The 16,485-nt window shown below is 38.1% G+C and overlaps 1 protein-coding gene across 1 annotated transcript in view; it reads left to right on the forward strand.

The window, feature by feature from the left end:
- The window catches only part of LOC141297842 (ras-associating and dilute domain-containing protein-like), a 46,294-nt gene that overhangs the window by 3,962 nt on the left and 25,847 nt on the right, over nucleotides 1-16,485 (forward strand). Inside the window, exons 3-5 of the mRNA XM_073828306.1 lie at nucleotides 3,742-3,974; nucleotides 8,060-8,367; nucleotides 15,736-16,347. Coding sequence (XP_073684407.1) covers nucleotides 3,742-3,974; nucleotides 8,060-8,367; nucleotides 15,736-16,347 — 1,153 coding nt within the window. The remainder of the gene's footprint in view (nucleotides 1-3,741; nucleotides 3,975-8,059; nucleotides 8,368-15,735; nucleotides 16,348-16,485) is intronic.

Below are 16,485 nucleotides of genomic sequence, written 5' to 3' on the forward strand. Positions count from 1 at the left end.
ACTTATAATGTTAAAACATGCTAGCAACATGCTAATAATGGTAAGATATATTGACAACATGCCAATCATGCTAAAACATGCTAACAACATGGTAATCATGTTAAAACATGCTAACAGAAAAATGCTAACAGCAAGTTAACATGCTAATCATGCTATACAGATGCTAGCAACATGTTAATCATGCAAAAACATGCTAACAACATGTTAATAATGCTATAAATGTTAACAACAGGTTAATACAATGCCAGTCCTCTTAAAAATATGATAGCAACATGCTAACAAAATACTAATAATGCTACAAATATGCTAACAACATGTTAACATGCTAATCATGCTATACAGATGTTAGCAACATTTTAATTATGTCAGAAACATGCTAGCAACATGCTAATCATGTTAGAAAAACATGCTAGAAACATCTTAGCAAAATACTAATAATATTAAACAACATGTTAGCAACATATTAATCATGTTAAAACATGCTAGCAACATGTTAATAATGCTAGAAATATGCTAACAACATCTTAATATGCTAATCATGCTATAATGCTGGCAACAAGTTAATAATGCTAAAGGCATGCTAGAAACATGTTAGCAAAATATTAATCATGTTAAAAAACATGCTAGCAGAATGCTAATAATGCTAATAATGCTAAACATGCTAGCAAAATGCTAATAACATGACACCTCCCACTTGATTTAAAATACATTTTCCATGGAAATAAAATATCTAACTTCAAAATGGAAGAGTTTTGAGTGGTTAAGCTTTCAAATGATACCTACTTTATGATGATTACTAAAATATGTGATGGAGAAAATGCACCAACAGTTAATAATAGGGTTCCATGGCAAAAGCTAAAAGACTTAGCAATTCAAAAATATATTTAGTTGTGTGAAACAATATTTAAATTTGGCTGATGATATTTGATAGTATTTAAAAAAATATTTAAATTCATAATACAGTTGCTATTTTCAACAAAAGCTCCAGATGATTTTCTGAATGGCTTGGATTTAAGTAAATGCACAAAACGGCCTTTGTGCACACTGGTTAAAGTCCATTGTAATGGCATGTGAAGTTTTCATACCAAATGTCTCGGTTGGTTTGGAGAAGTTTGAAATTCAAGGCAAAAGAATTCCTTGGTGAAGCCACTTTGGATCAAATGCTGCGTCAGCACTCAGATACTTAAAATCCTCCATTCTTTCACAATTCTACAGCTACAGTAACATGTATGCCTGAAAGTGCCTGCCTTTCTTAGACTGTAATATTGTACTGTAGCTTTTATTAGATTATATAGAATGCATTAAAATGATCAAAAGTGACAGTAAAGACATTTATAATGTTACAAAAGATGTCTGTTTCAAATCTTTCTATTCATTAAAGAATCCTGAAAAATAAAATGTATCTCAGTTTCAACAAAAATATAAAGCAGTGCAACTGTTTTAAAAATTGATAATAATTAGAATTGTTTCTTGAGCAGCAAATCAACATATTAGAATCATTTCTGAATGATCATGTGACACTGCAGACTGGAGTAATGAAAATTCAGCTTCGATCACAGAAATAAACTTGATAAAAAAAGTTTGTCAAGACAAACTTTAAGTTGGCTTGATAAAGCCGGACCAGAAAGTTTTAAAAGTTTAAGAAGTTTAAAAAGTTACAAAAGTTTAAGTTCAAAAGTATTAAAAGTTGAAAAAGCAATTAAAAGCAAGTTGCTAGTATGTTTTTAGTTGTTTTAGCATGATTAACAAGCTGCTAGCATTATAAGCAATTTACTAGAATGTTGCTAGCATGATTAGCATGTTACTAGCATGTTTTTAGCACGACTAGCATGTCACTAGCATGTTGCTAGCATGATTAGCATGTTGATAACATGATTAGCATGTTGTTTTGCATGTTATTAACATGATTAGCCAGTTACTAGCATGTTTCTAGCATGACTAGCATGTTGTTAGCATGATTAACATTTTCTAGCATGTTTCTAACATGTTGCTGGCATGATTCCTACCTAGTGCTATTCGAGTTTATAATTTGTCTGTCTAGAGAAGTTGTGTTGTCAAAGGGTATTGTAGTCACATGTATTGTTTATAGATACAATAAGTGTTTATTGAATGTATTGAGCTGCCATGATGATTTAATTTCCCTTTGGGATTAATAAAGTTTATCTAATCTAATTAGCAAGTTACTAGCATGTTTCTAGCATGATTAGCATGCCACTAGCATGTTTTTAACATGAATAGCCTATCACTAGCATGTTGTTAGCATGATTAGCAATTTACTAGCATGTTGTTAGCATGATTAACAAGTTACTAGCATGTTTCTAACATAATTAATTAACAAGTTGTTAGCGTTTCTAGCATGATTAGCATATTACTAGCATGTTAGTAGCATGACTAGCATATCACTAGCATGTTGCTAGCGTGATAAGCAAGTTACTAACATATTTCTAGCATGATTAGCATGTTGATAGCATTTTTTAAACATGATTGACGTTGTTAGCATGTTGCTAGCATGATTAGAACGTTGCTAGCATGTTTCAAACATTATTAGCAAGTTGCTAACATATTTCTAGCATGATTAGCATGTTGATAGCATGTTTTAAACATGATTGACATGTTGTTAGCTTTTTGCTAGCATGATTAGCATGTTGCTAACATGTTTCTAACATGAATAACAAGTTGCTAGTACATTTTTAGCATGATTAGCATGTTACTAGCATGTTTCTAACATGACTAGCATGTTACTAGCATGTTTCTAGTATTACAAGCATATCAATAGCATGTTGCTAGCTTGATTAGCAATTTACTAGCATGTTTTAGCATGATTAGCAAGTTACTATCATGTTTCTAGCATGATAAGCATGTTGATAGCATGTTTTAAACATGATTGACAAGTTGTTAGCTTTGTTACTAGCATGATTAGCATGTTGCTAACATGTTTCTAGCATGAATAACACGTTGCTAGCATGTTGCTAACATGATTAACAAGTTGCTAGTATGTTTCTAACATGATTAGCATGTTACTAGAATGTTTCTAGCATGACTAGCATATCACTAGCATGTTGCTAGCATGATTAGCAAGTTACTAGCATATTGTTAGCATGAATAGCATGTTTCTAACATGATTAAGAAGTTGCTAGTGTGTTTCTAACATGTTTCCAGCATTATTCGCAAGTTGCTAGTATGTTTCTAGTGTGATCCGCAAGTTGCTTTTATGTTTCTAGCGTGATCAGCAAGTTGCTAGTATGTTTCTAGCGTGATCCGCAAGTTGTTAATATGTTTCTAGCGTGATCAGCAAGTTGCTAGTATGTTTCTAATGTGATTAGCAAGTTGCTAGTATGTTTCTAGCATTATCCGCAAGTTGCTAGCATGTGTCTAGCATGATTAGCATGTCACTAGCATGTTTCTAACATAATTAGTAAGTTACTAGCATGATTCTAGCATGGTTAGCATATTGTTAGCATGATTTAGATCCCAGTTTTAATCAGCAATTTTAGAAAAAAACGTGAGTCCGATCATTGAGAAAGGATGGAGCACACCCAGTGAGATCAGTCTGAAGATCTGGGCTGAGTTTGGAGTTTGTAGAGCTAAAGCTCTAGGAGGAGGAGCAGTTGATTATTTGAGTCTCAGAAGAATAATAATAATATCTATAAGTTTAAGTAGCATTTCAGCTATTTTGAATTGTAATAATATTTGACAATTTCAACTGTATTTTTGATCAAATGCTGTTAATATTTGTTTCAGATACTCCCTGAGCAAAGAAGACGCTGATGACTTTGTGTTATGTGATGTGATCGGCTGTATTGGAAACCAGTGCTGGAGGACCGAATGCGTTCGTGTGGTAGGAGACAATGAGAAGCCGCTGCTGCTGCAATCCCTCTGGAAACCCAAAGAAGGATTCGCTCGCCGCTTTGAGATCCAGCGCAAGGCCACTGTAGAAGAAAACAACTCTAAAGACAAGGACACTGTGACCGCTGGTACACCTTGACACCATTCCTCCTGCATAATCACATGCTCAGCATTTCAAATTTAACCCACTGTTATGATTTGTTGCAATATTTGCATACTGAATTGTGATTGGCTGTCTTGTTTAGACCTATTTGCATATAAATTGTGATTGGTCTTGAATGTACACTGCCACTCAAAAGTTTGGGATAAGTGAGATTTTTCATGTTTTTTAAAAAAAAGTATCTTATGCTGTTTCATTTGTTTAATCAAAAATACAGAAAAAAGTAATATTATGAAATATTATTGCAATTCAAAATAAGAATTTTTATTTTAATAAACTTTAAAATATAATTTATTAATGTGATGCAAAGCTTAATTTTCATCAGCCATTACTCCAGTCTTCAGTGTCACATGATCCTTTATGTCACAAGGATGGTCGGAGACGAGCGGGTCCATTTGCAGCATTTTATTCGTACAGACAAACACACAGGGGCAGGCAGAAATCGTCGTCAAACACAGGCAGAAAGGTCGGGGCTGGCAGCAAGAATCAAACACGGGATGGAGTCCAGGAATCAAAACACGGGAAAACAAACACGGGAAGAAACGCTCAGAAATGCAGCCGAGGCAATACAAGACTTCGCCCAGAGCTAAGTGTGACAGTGGCTTATATGGTGTCTGTGTGATTAACTGCAGGTGTGTGTGTGTGTGTGTGTGTGTGTGAGAATGAGCTGCAGGTGTGAGCAGTGATGGGTGCAGTGGCTTGTGGGGGATGAAGTCCATGATGTAAGGTGCAAGAGTTTGTGATCCCAGGGGGACTGAGGCTCAAATTATGACAGAGCCCCCCACCTAGGAGCGGCTTCCAGACGCTCCAAATACCTGTGTGGTAGTTCGGGATGGAGTGGGCATGGCACAGAGGCCTGAATGGAGGCCCCGGTCCATGTGCAGGTGGAGAACCAGGAGACTGAGGCGGAGCCGACGGAGGGAGAAGCCATGGTGGAGGAAGGGGTGGCTCCTGCATGGGGCTGACCGACGGAGGAGGAGCCGGCAGAGCCCGAGGTGGAACCGGAGAGGCGAAGGTCATGGGCAACACCGAGGATCCGGAGGGCCAAGGCGGAACCCAAGGCTCTGGCGACCAAGGCGGAGATGGAGGTCCGGAGGTACGCGGCGGAGCCGGAGCAACAGAGGCTGTGCCCACGGGAGAGAGGAGGTCCACAGAGCCGGTAGGACGGAGTGACAAGGCGCAGCCAGAGGAGTAGAGTCCAGAGGCGAAGGTGGGGCGACGACTGACCAGGGCAGAGCCGGAGGGACGATGGAGCCCGGTGGAGCTGGTGGGCCGACGGCCGACGGCAGAGACGAGGGAGCAGAGAGCCGGGGTGGAGCCGCAGGGTCGGAGGGCCGAGGCGGAGTCCAGGACTCTGAGGCTGGAGGCGATGGTGAGGGATCCTCTAGCCAGGGCACCGATGGAGACTGGCAGTCCCACGGCAAGTCCTCTGCACCGAAGGTGGGTTGAGGGTGAGCAGAGGGACTGTCAGGAGACAGAGGTGGTGGGACTGGAGCAGTAGGGAGGGTGGGTGGGAAACTCAACAGTCCATACACGGCCTCCGTAGCTCGAATGGGGAAAATATACAGTCCATAAATGGCCTCCGTGGCCTGAACCGGGCAGACAGGAATCTCAGGACGGCTGGACGGAACCAGCGGAGGCTCTGGAAGGCTGGGCGGAACCAGCGGAGGCTCTGGAAGGCTGGGCGGAACTAGCGGAGGCTCTGGAAGGCTGGGCTGAACCAGCGGAGGCTCTGGAAGGCTGGGCGGAACTAGCGGAGGCTCTGGAAGGCTGGGCTGAACCAGCGGAGGCTCTGGAAGGCTGGGCTGAACCAGCGGAGGCTCTGGAAGGCTGGGCGGAACCAGCGGAGGCTCTGGAAGGCTGGGCTGAACCAGCGGAGGCTCTGGAAGGCTGGGCGGAACTAGCGGAGGCTCTGGAAGGCTGGGCTGAACCAGCGGAGGCTCTGGAAGGCTGGGCGGAACCAGCGGAGGCTCTGGAAGGCTGGGCTGAACTAGCGGAGGCTCTGGAAGGCTGGGCTGATCCAGCGGAGGCTCTGGAAGGCTGGGCGGAACTAGCGGAGGCTCTGGAAGGCTGGGCTGAACCAGCGGAGGCTCTGGAAGGCTGGGCGGAACCAGCGGAGGCTCTGGAAGGCTGGGCGGAACCAGCGGAGGCTCTGGAAGGTTGGGCGGAACCAGCGGAGGCTCTGGAAGGCTGGGCTGAACCAGCGGAGGCTCTGGAAGGCTGGGCTGAACCAGCGGAGGCTCTGGAAGGCTGGGCTGAACCAGCGGAGGCTCTGGAAGGCTGGGCTGAACCAGCGGAGGCTCTGGAAGGCTGGGCTGAACCAGCGGAGGCTCTGGAAGGCTGGGCTGAACCAGCGGAGGCTCTGGAAGGCTGGGCTGAACCAGCGGAGGCTCTGGAAGGCTGGGCTGAACCAGCGGAGGCTCTGGAAGGCTGGGCGGAACCAGCGGAGGCTCTGGAAGGCTGGGCTGAACCAGCGGAGGCTCTGGAAGGCTGGGCGGAACTAGCGGAGGCTCTGGAAGGCTGGGCTGAACCAGCGGAGGCTCTGGAAGGCTGGGCGGAACCAGCGGAGGCTCTGGAAGGCTGGGCTGAACTAGCGGAGGCTCTGGAAGGCTGGGCTGATCCAGCGGAGGCTCTGGAAGGCTGGGCGGAACTAGCGGAGGCTCTGGAAGGCTGGGCTGAACCAGCGGAGGCTCTGGAAGGCTGGGCGGAACCAGCGGAGGCTCTGGAAGGCTGGGCGGAACCAGCGGAGGCTCTGGAAGGTTGGGCGGAACCAGCGGAGGCTCTGGAAGGCTGGGCGGAACCAGCGGAGGCTCTGGAAGGCTGGGCGGAACCAGCGGAGACTCTGGGAAGGCGGCCATCTTGCGAACAGGCTCTGGAAGGACAGCCATCTTGCGTGTAGACTCTGGAAAGGCAGCCATCTTGTGAACAGGCTCTGGAAGGGTGTTTACTGTGGGAACATTGTTGTCTTCTTTGATTCCCACAGTAAAGGGAGAGCACTCATTTGCAGAGCAATGTCCACGTAAGTTTGTAAAGTCCAGCTAGGTTAGAACGTGGGCATCAGTGAAGCCAATGGCTCTAAGAGTCCTCCACGGAAAAAAATCATCAGGCATACATCATCCATAGAAGTCTGCTTTGCCAATTCCACAAAGTCCATAGCATAATCCTCAATAGACCGCTCACCCTGCTTGAGACGCATGATCTGTACAGTGGGGTTCGTGCTGGAACCGGATTACACCATACTAGCTGCTGGATCCTTGTAGCGGCGAAGTCTTCTGTCACAAGGATGGTCGGAGACGAGCGGATCCATTTGCAGCATTTTATTCGTACAGACAAACACACAGGGGCAAAATTTTCAGTATTTTTTAAATCAAATAAACGCAGCCTTGAAGTCTCCTTTAAAAAGCATTAAAAATCTTACTGATCCCAAGCTATTGAGGGGCAGTAAAAAATAAAGAATTAGTTTATTTGCTGAAAATGTTCTCTCAGGCCATCCAAGATGTAGATGAGTTTGTTTCTTCATCAGATTTGGAAAATTAAACATTTAATCACTTGCTCACAAATGGATCCTCTGCAGTCAATGGGTGCCGTCAGAATAAGAGTCAAAACAGCTGATAAAAACACCACAATATTCCACAATTAATCAACACTAACATTTTTTAACTAAAATATGAGTCCATAACGCTTCCTCCAGTGAAAAAGTCCATCTACTGTTGTTTTCGCATTTAAAATCTGTGCAGATTTCTCTCCTGATTCTGACTAGACTTTGTTATTATGGATTATGGACTCATATTTTAGTTAAAAATGTCTTAATGATGAATTTGTTTCTTACAAACATGCAGCTTTTGGCTTCTCAAGATTTAACTAATGGACTGGAGTGGTGTGGATTACTTGTGGATTATTATGATGTTTTTATCAGCTGTTTAGACTCTAATTCTGACGGCACCCATTCACTACACTTTGATGGAATGATACATTTCTCCAAATATGAGGAAGATACAAACTCTACATTTTGGATGGCCTGAGGCTGAACTATTCCTTTAACACTTTCTTCAGGTATAAACGCACAGGCACGAAAGCTGCAAAAGACACGCTCCCGAGGGAAATCCGTCCCGCTGGATGTATGCAGACACAATCTGTTTAAGAGTCTCAGTGAGACGGATCTGACAGCTGAAGCTCAGAGCACCTGTATGGAGCGAACGCAGGAGGAGGATCCAGAGGCAGAGGCCGACAAAGCGACACAGTGTCCTGCTAATGAACGCGAGGAGACGGAGAGCAGCGATGACAGCGCCACACAGTATTCCATTCACCCGCCTCTGGACTTCCCCTACTTCCTGCTTCTGCAAGGCTTCAGTTACAGACAGGTAGGACAGACTCACACTATATCTGTGCTGCTCCTCCCTCTCGCTCACTTCACCGCTGCACATGTCTTTCCTTCAATCCATCAAACACACACACGCCACTGTTTCTGGAATTCGATGTCATGAAGGTTGTTATCAGTGCAGCATATTTAAGTTGGCTTGAGGAAGCCAGCTTACTGATCTACTGCTATTTAAAGGGGTCATCGGATGCCCATTTTCCACAAGTTCATATGATTCTGTAGGGTCTTAAAAGTACACTCCACTTTTTTTGGAAATAGGCTAATTCTCCACGCGATGCTATTGGTCTAATAGGATTCAATGATCTATGCTAAGCTATGCTAAAAGTGATATCGCCAGAACAGGAGATGATTCACACGAATACAGACACATATGCAGATCGGGATCGGCGCTTTCCTTTTTAAAAAACGAAAGTAATGTTATCCTCGAGAGTTTTGGGAGTAAATGACGACTGCTATGTTCATTATTACATCCAACAACAGAACACCTCAATCGCTTAATCTGAGACATTCTTGTCTTCCTCTGCATCTGAGTCACACAATGGCGATCGTATTCTGACTGTTTCAGCTCGATGAGGGCGGGTCTAAGGTAAGGCGCTCATGTCAATCAATTGTGTGTCGTCACACCGACAAGAAGCTGAGAATGAGCTGATTTTAAAAAGGGGATATTACTTTTAAAGATTAAAACAAAACACACATTAATGTTCAAACAACATGTAAAAGTGAGTTTTGCATCCGATGACCCCTTTAAGCTTCTTCTTCTTCTTCCTTTTCTAAGACAATTTTTTTTTTCAAGTTACAACCACCTTCAGACTGGTCTGACTCAGGTTGCTATATCTTTTTTAAATCACTGGACTAGCGATTTTCTGTAAACGGATGATCAAAGCTATGAAAAGTCCCATAGACTTTCATTGAGGGGGTGAAAACTTTTGTACAACAAGTCATGTAATGTTTCTAGTATTTAATCTGTCTATCACCATCAAAGCTGAATAACTATCCTAGGACTACATGCTAAATTATGCTAGCAACATACTAAAACATGTTAGCAATTTGCTAATCATGCTAACAACATGCTAACCATGTTAAAACATGCTGGCAACATGAAAATCATATTAAAACATGTTATCAACATGGTAAAAATACTAGAAATATGGTAATAACATCTTAACAACATGGTAATCATGTGAGAAATATGGTAGGAACATGCTAGCAACATAGTAATCATGCTAAAAACATGCTAATCATGTTAAAGACATGCTAACAAAATATTAATCCTGCTGGAAATATACTATAAACGTTTATGTTATGCAACATGCTAATCAAGACTAATCGTACTAGAAACATGCTAGCAACATGGTAATAATACTAGAAAATATAACCAGTAACTTGTTGATTATGCTAATAACATGTTAATCATGCTAGCAACATACTGGTCATGCTAAAAACATGCTAGTAACTTTCAAGTCATGCTAGTGACATGTTAATAATGCTAAAAACTTGCTAATCATGCTAGAATCATGCTAACAACTTGTTAATAATGGTAACAACATGCTAGTAACTTGTTAATCATGTTAAAAACCTGCTAGCAACTTGGTAATCATGTTAGAAACATACTATCAACTTGCTAATCATGTTGAAAACATGCTAGCAACAAAAGCTAATCATGCTAGAATCATGCTAACAACTTGTTAATAATGGTAACAACATGCTAGTAACTTGTTAATCATGTTAAAAACCTGCTAGCAACTTGCTAATCATGTTGAAAACATGCTAGCAACAAAAGCTAATCATGGTAGAAGCATTCTAGCAACTTGTTAATAATGGTAACAACATGCTAGTAACTTGCTAATCATGTTAAAATCATGCTAATAACTTGCTAATCATGTTGAAAACATGACGTCATTCTACAAACATGTTAGAAACATGCTAGCAAATTGCTAATCATGCTAGAAACATACTAGCAACTTGCTAATCATGTTAGAAACATACTATCAATGTGCTAATCATGTTGAAAACATGCTAGCAACAAAAGCTAATCATGCTAGAAGCATTCTAGCACCTTGGTAATTATGTTATAATCATTTTAGCAACTTGCTAACAACTTGTTAATCATGCTAAAACATGCTAGCAACATGCTAATCATGCTAGCAACATGTTAGCAACATGCTAATCATGTTAGCAACATGCTAGCAGTTTGCTAATCATGTTAAAAATGCTAGCAATATGTTAATCATGCTATAAACATGCTAGCAATTTGCTAATCATGCTAGAAACATGTCAGCAACTTGCTAATCATGCTAGAAACATGTCAGCAACTTGCTAATAATGCTAGAATCATGTTAGCTACTTGCTAATCATTCTACAAACATGTTAGAAACATGCTAGCAAATTGCTAATCACTCTAGACACATACTAGCAACTTGCTAATCATGTTAGAAACATACTATCAATGTGCTAATCATGTTGAAAACATGCTAGTAACAAAAGCTAATCATGCTAGAAGCATTCTAGCACCTTGGTAATTATGTTATAATCATTTTAGCAACTTGCTAACAACTTGTTAATCATGCTAAAACATGCTAGCAACAAGCTAATCATGCTAAAACATGTTAACAACATGCTAACCATGCTAGCATCATGCTAGCAGCTTGTTAATCATGTCAGAAACATGCTAGCAATTTGCTAATAATCCTAGAAGCATGCTAGCAAATTGCTAATCATGCTAGAAACATACTAGCAACTTGCTTTTAAACTTTTAAAACTTTTTATACTTTTACTTTTTATTTCTTTAAAATATCCTGGTCCAACTTAAAGTTTGTCTTGACAAACTTTTTTGATCTAGTTTTAACTTTAGAGTGTTGTTTTATATTAGATTAAATGTGCTCAATTAAAACTTTGTCATTACAAATATATTTCAATGCACAACATACAAGCTTCAATAGAAATAACATTAATGTCAATGCATTCATATTTCAGAGACAACCATATTAAACATTAGATATAAAGGGTCAATATCAATTTAAACTATTAACATATGCTTTTAAAGTATATTAAACGTATATAAAACCTTAGCAACCTTAAAAGTACACTAAAGTACTTTTTCACTAAGGTTTTGGCGCCACATTCCAGCTTTTACTGCAATTTGAGACTTCAGCTTGATGTTTTATGTTGTTAGACATAAACCAGGGATGTTTGACTACAGAATTATAGGGATTTTCTCATTTTGTTTGTTTTAGGAAAATGATTCAGTCAGTGATCAGAATTTACAATCTTACAATCACAAAGATTCACTCCCTTTGGATAATACAACACAGGTGACGTCAATAACCCATGGAAAAAAACGCTCTCACATCCCTTCGATTCCATTGGAAAATAACAGAGTGTGCCAAACAGAGGAAAAATGGCATGAAAAATGAACACGTATGCAAAAACAGGCCTAGTGTTCACACCGGACAGGAAGTGGAGTGTCCAAAGCGGAGCGTCCGTAGGGCGGACACACTTCCTGTCAGATTAACCGTGTGTGATGACAACTGTAAATGATCAAACATATACTCACTCTACATGTGAACTCCACATGCGTGTTATGATTATTATACTCTCTGTCCATACTAACAGATGCCAGCCTGCTCCATTGTTTGAGCCCTGCTCTGTGGACATTATTATTATCAATGATACTGTAATCGTTTAAAAAGTTAAAATAATGTTATATAAAATATATATATCTTTGACTTTAGTAAAAGCTATTTATTATTAATACATTAAATGGTACAAGTTTTCATTATTATTTTTAATGTATTATTTATTATCATAATTAATGATAGTTATTACACTCTAACTCGACTATTGTTTAAAAACAAATATATGGCTGGTTAAAAATGAACCCAAAATAGGTTGTAAATTAAAAATCAGACACATAATTACTAGAGGCATCAGCAATAATCAAAAGTTTAAAAAAAAGTAAAAAAAAGGTTTATTATTTAATTATTATTTATTCAATATGTTCATTTCCAACCTATTTTGGGTTAATTTTAAGCAATAATAATAATAATATTAATAATAATAATAATAATAATAATAATAATTTACGGCACTTTTAGAGTGTACTTTAAAATGGTGATAATAATATTCTATGAAAAATGTTTTTGAAAAATTATGTTTTTGTCATCACAAAAACCAGTGTGTGTATTATATATATATATATATATATATATATGAAATATATTATTTATTACGCTACTTATTATTGCTATTATTAGTATTATATTATGTTTTTTTATTATTTAAAATGTTAAAAATATTAAAAGATGTAAAAAAAAAATATAATAATATAATATAAATATAATATAACAATATATATTGTAAAAAATAATGAATTAAAACCAGTTAATTTAAATCTTGCCACAGTTAAAGAGTACACTATAAAAATGTTTTCATACATTTTTATAACATATTATATATGTTTATTATTATTATTATTATTATTATTATTATTATTATTATTATTATTATTATTATTATTATTATGTATTATTTATTACTAGGTTGCCAATTAAAAATAGACACATAATTTCAAGAGGCATCAGCAATAATCCAAAGGTGAACATTTATTAATAAGAAATTATAAAAAAAAGGTTTATTACTTAATTATTATTTATTCAACTTATTAATAAATGTACATTTATTGAACATATTAATAAATTCATTTTAAACCAAAAATATAGTAATTTAGAGCATTTTAGTGTTCTGTAATGTAATAATATTAAAAAATGTATATATATATATGTATATATATATATATATATATATATATATATAAAATATAAAATATATTAATATATAAAAAATCATTTAAATCTTACCACAATTAAAGAGTACACTATAAAAAGTGTAAAAAGTGTTTTCATAATTTTTAATAACATATTATTTGTATGTTATTATATACATATATTTATTATTATTATTAATAGCATTGTTTTCTCTATCCATTTGAAATTTAATTCTGATTAACATTTATCATTTTAACTTTATTTTCAATTTTCATTATCAGTATTAAATTCCAAATAGTCCAAAAAGTGCTTTAAACATTTCACTAGAGGCTATAACTTTTTTATTTTTACCATTATACTATAATTAATTTATTTACAGTTTTTTAATCTACACATTTAAGGCAACAATTAAATGTAAGTTTTTAGTTTTAGTGGGTTGACACTTTTTTAATAAATGACAACTAAGGATTGTTTACTTATTTGTGACCCTCAATGACAATTTTTCAGGATTCAGTTGAGATCTATACAGGAATAAATAATCTTTCTATTGATGTATGGTTAGTTAGGATAGGACAATACTGAGAAAATCAACTTTAAAGTTGTGCAAATGAAGCTCTTAACTATGCATATTATTAAACAAAAATTAAGTTTTGATATATTTACACTTGGAAATGTACAGAATATCTTCATGGAACATGATCTTTCCTTAATATCCTAGTGATTTTTAGCATAAAATAAAATTTGACTTGAATTACTGGCTATTACTTTTTTGTTGTCCAGGATAAGATTTATTCCACAAAGATATGTGGATCAGAGTCTGCTACAAAAATACTTTAATCCCTTAACTGTCATCCCCCATTTTTTAAAAAGGCATGAAAGTGCACTATCCAAACTTTAATTGTTGTAATTCATGAACACTTTGGAATACAGATCTAAGGCTGGTCTCTTTTTAAAGAAGACAATCAGCAGATTATTGCAGAAGTGGAATTCTTTCAAAAAAAAAAATAAAGTTTCAACAAATTATAGAAGTTTAAATTTACTGTAAATAAAATTCACTGTACATTTTTTATTATATTTTATAAAAAATACATATTTTCCATAACAGGTTTTATCCTAAATTTGACATCAAATTGAAGCCTCACATCTTAATAAGTTATGTTCCAAATTTGAAGTTGATATAAAAAAAAATTGAGGTTCCTGTGAAAGTTTGTTTAGACGTTATACCACAAACAGCCACCAGGTGCCATCCAAATGCTATATATTTTTTTCATGCATTTTTCATTCTATCACAAAATAACCACCACATATGCAATCCTGAGACTCAGACCTTTCCAATGATATGTTTTTTGTCAAGATTGTAAAAAGTTGTGATTCTAAAAGACCGTAATATGACACCATTAAGGGGGAGGAGGCCGCCAAAGGATTTTGAAGTACCATTTCCATTGTAAGACAATCAGGGGCGTCGCTGGGAATTCTGGGCCCTGTGCACTGACTCGGCTAAGGGCCCCCCCCCCCCCCCCTAAAAAAAAAGGGGGGGGGGGGGGGGTTTCGATGTACTACGTCCCGGGGGGGGGGGGAAGTAGTACTATTATAGCTATACAATTAATATATATATAATATATATATAAAATAATATTATTTTGTCATATTCATAGTTCCTGAATTTATCTATAAAAACTTAGTTTTGAATTGCATTCATTATGTTTGTATAAGAAAATTCGTTAACCTAGCCTATTAAGTTGATTTAATATTCTTGATAATTTTTAAAAGAAGTTAAAAGTTAAGAAAAAAGAAATAAGCTTGTATATATATATATATATATTATTTATGGCTATAGGCTAATCTTTTTCTAAACTCTTATTACACTGTAGATCGAAATAAAATAATTCTTGATCATATTTAATCGCGTAGAATCACTGACATAATTTAGAGTACTTCAAAAACTAAACTATTTAAATCTATATAAAGGAAAGACAAAATAAATCACAACAAGAACAATCTGTATTTTTCTTGTAATCAAGAACATTAATTTTGACAAAATTACCTAATTAATGCCAAATGATGTTTGACAGTGAACGAATCTCCACCGCATATAGCCGCATATAATCGCTGGTGTCAGTCGCAAATATTAGACAGGAAGCGGGTCGGGTACAATAGTTTCTTTCTTTCTTTTTTTTCTTTTTTTTTTGCGGTCCGAATTGTGTTAGTTGAAAACGTCGGTCAGATTAGGGTTGTTTATACATTGACCCGCGCATCTCTGAATTACATTAGTTAACAACATTTATTGTGATCTTAAAATTATATTTAAAGGAAAATAAAATTTCACTCCTCAGGGGCCCTCCCCCCACTTGGGGCCCTGGTTATTTAGTCCCCCTTTTCACCCAACTACGACGCCCCTGATTACAATGTCCGATTTCAAAATGGTTTTCACAAGGTAATTGCTTTCAAATGATATATAATTTATGATGGTTACTAAAACATTTGATAGAGAAAAATGACAACGGAAAAAAGAGCGCCAGTTAAGGGGTTAAAGAAAAAAAAAATTCTCATTTTACAATTTTCCTGAATGTATTTCATCCCTTCCTCAGGATTTTGTCATCTATGCCCTGATCAATAGCTCTACAGTATTCGGACGCCACGTTGAACAAACTCACAATGAGACTGAGAGTGATGCTGATCGCATGAATCTCTGGGCTCCTGATCTTCTGCCCAATCACTGCAGCGTCCAGCGTCTGGACGTCAATCGGTCCGGGACCGTGAGCCGACTGAAACCCCTCAACAGAGCGAAGGTCAAGAGGAACGGAGCCGTCATCAAGCACGAGGTGGAGCTGCAGTCAGGAGACCTCATCGCGTTGGGCGATCATTACCTCTTCATGTATAAAGACCCCACCTGTCCAAAGGTCGCGACCCCGGCGGAGGTCACTCACCGACGGCCTCCTCTCTGTAAAACGTGCGTGAGAGAGCGAACCTGCTTCAGAGACGTGGATGGAGCGGAGCTGCTTCTGCCGTATGACGTGGAGCACGAATCCAGGGTCCTGAAGGAGATCTTCAGCGTGGTTGAGCAGGATCCGGCCGCACACAAACTGACCGCGGCCTTCCTGCTGTGTTTGTGTCTCCAGCAGTCCTCCGCTCATTTCTCAATGCCGGCCCTTCGGCGACTGCTGCTACAGACGGCCAACGAGCTGCAGACCATCGTATGGGTGAGTTTATTGAGTCATTTCATGCGCAAACGATTGCTTGTCTTTTGGCCAGTGTTTGGATTTATGGTAATGTTGAGAGGAAATGCAACCACAATATAACCACAACATGATTAAAGGGATAGTTCATCCCAAAAATGA

Source organism: Garra rufa, chromosome 22 (genome assembly GCF_049309525.1).
Source record: "Garra rufa chromosome 22, GarRuf1.0, whole genome shotgun sequence".
Lineage (NCBI taxonomy): Eukaryota > Metazoa > Chordata > Actinopteri > Cypriniformes > Cyprinidae > Garra > Garra rufa.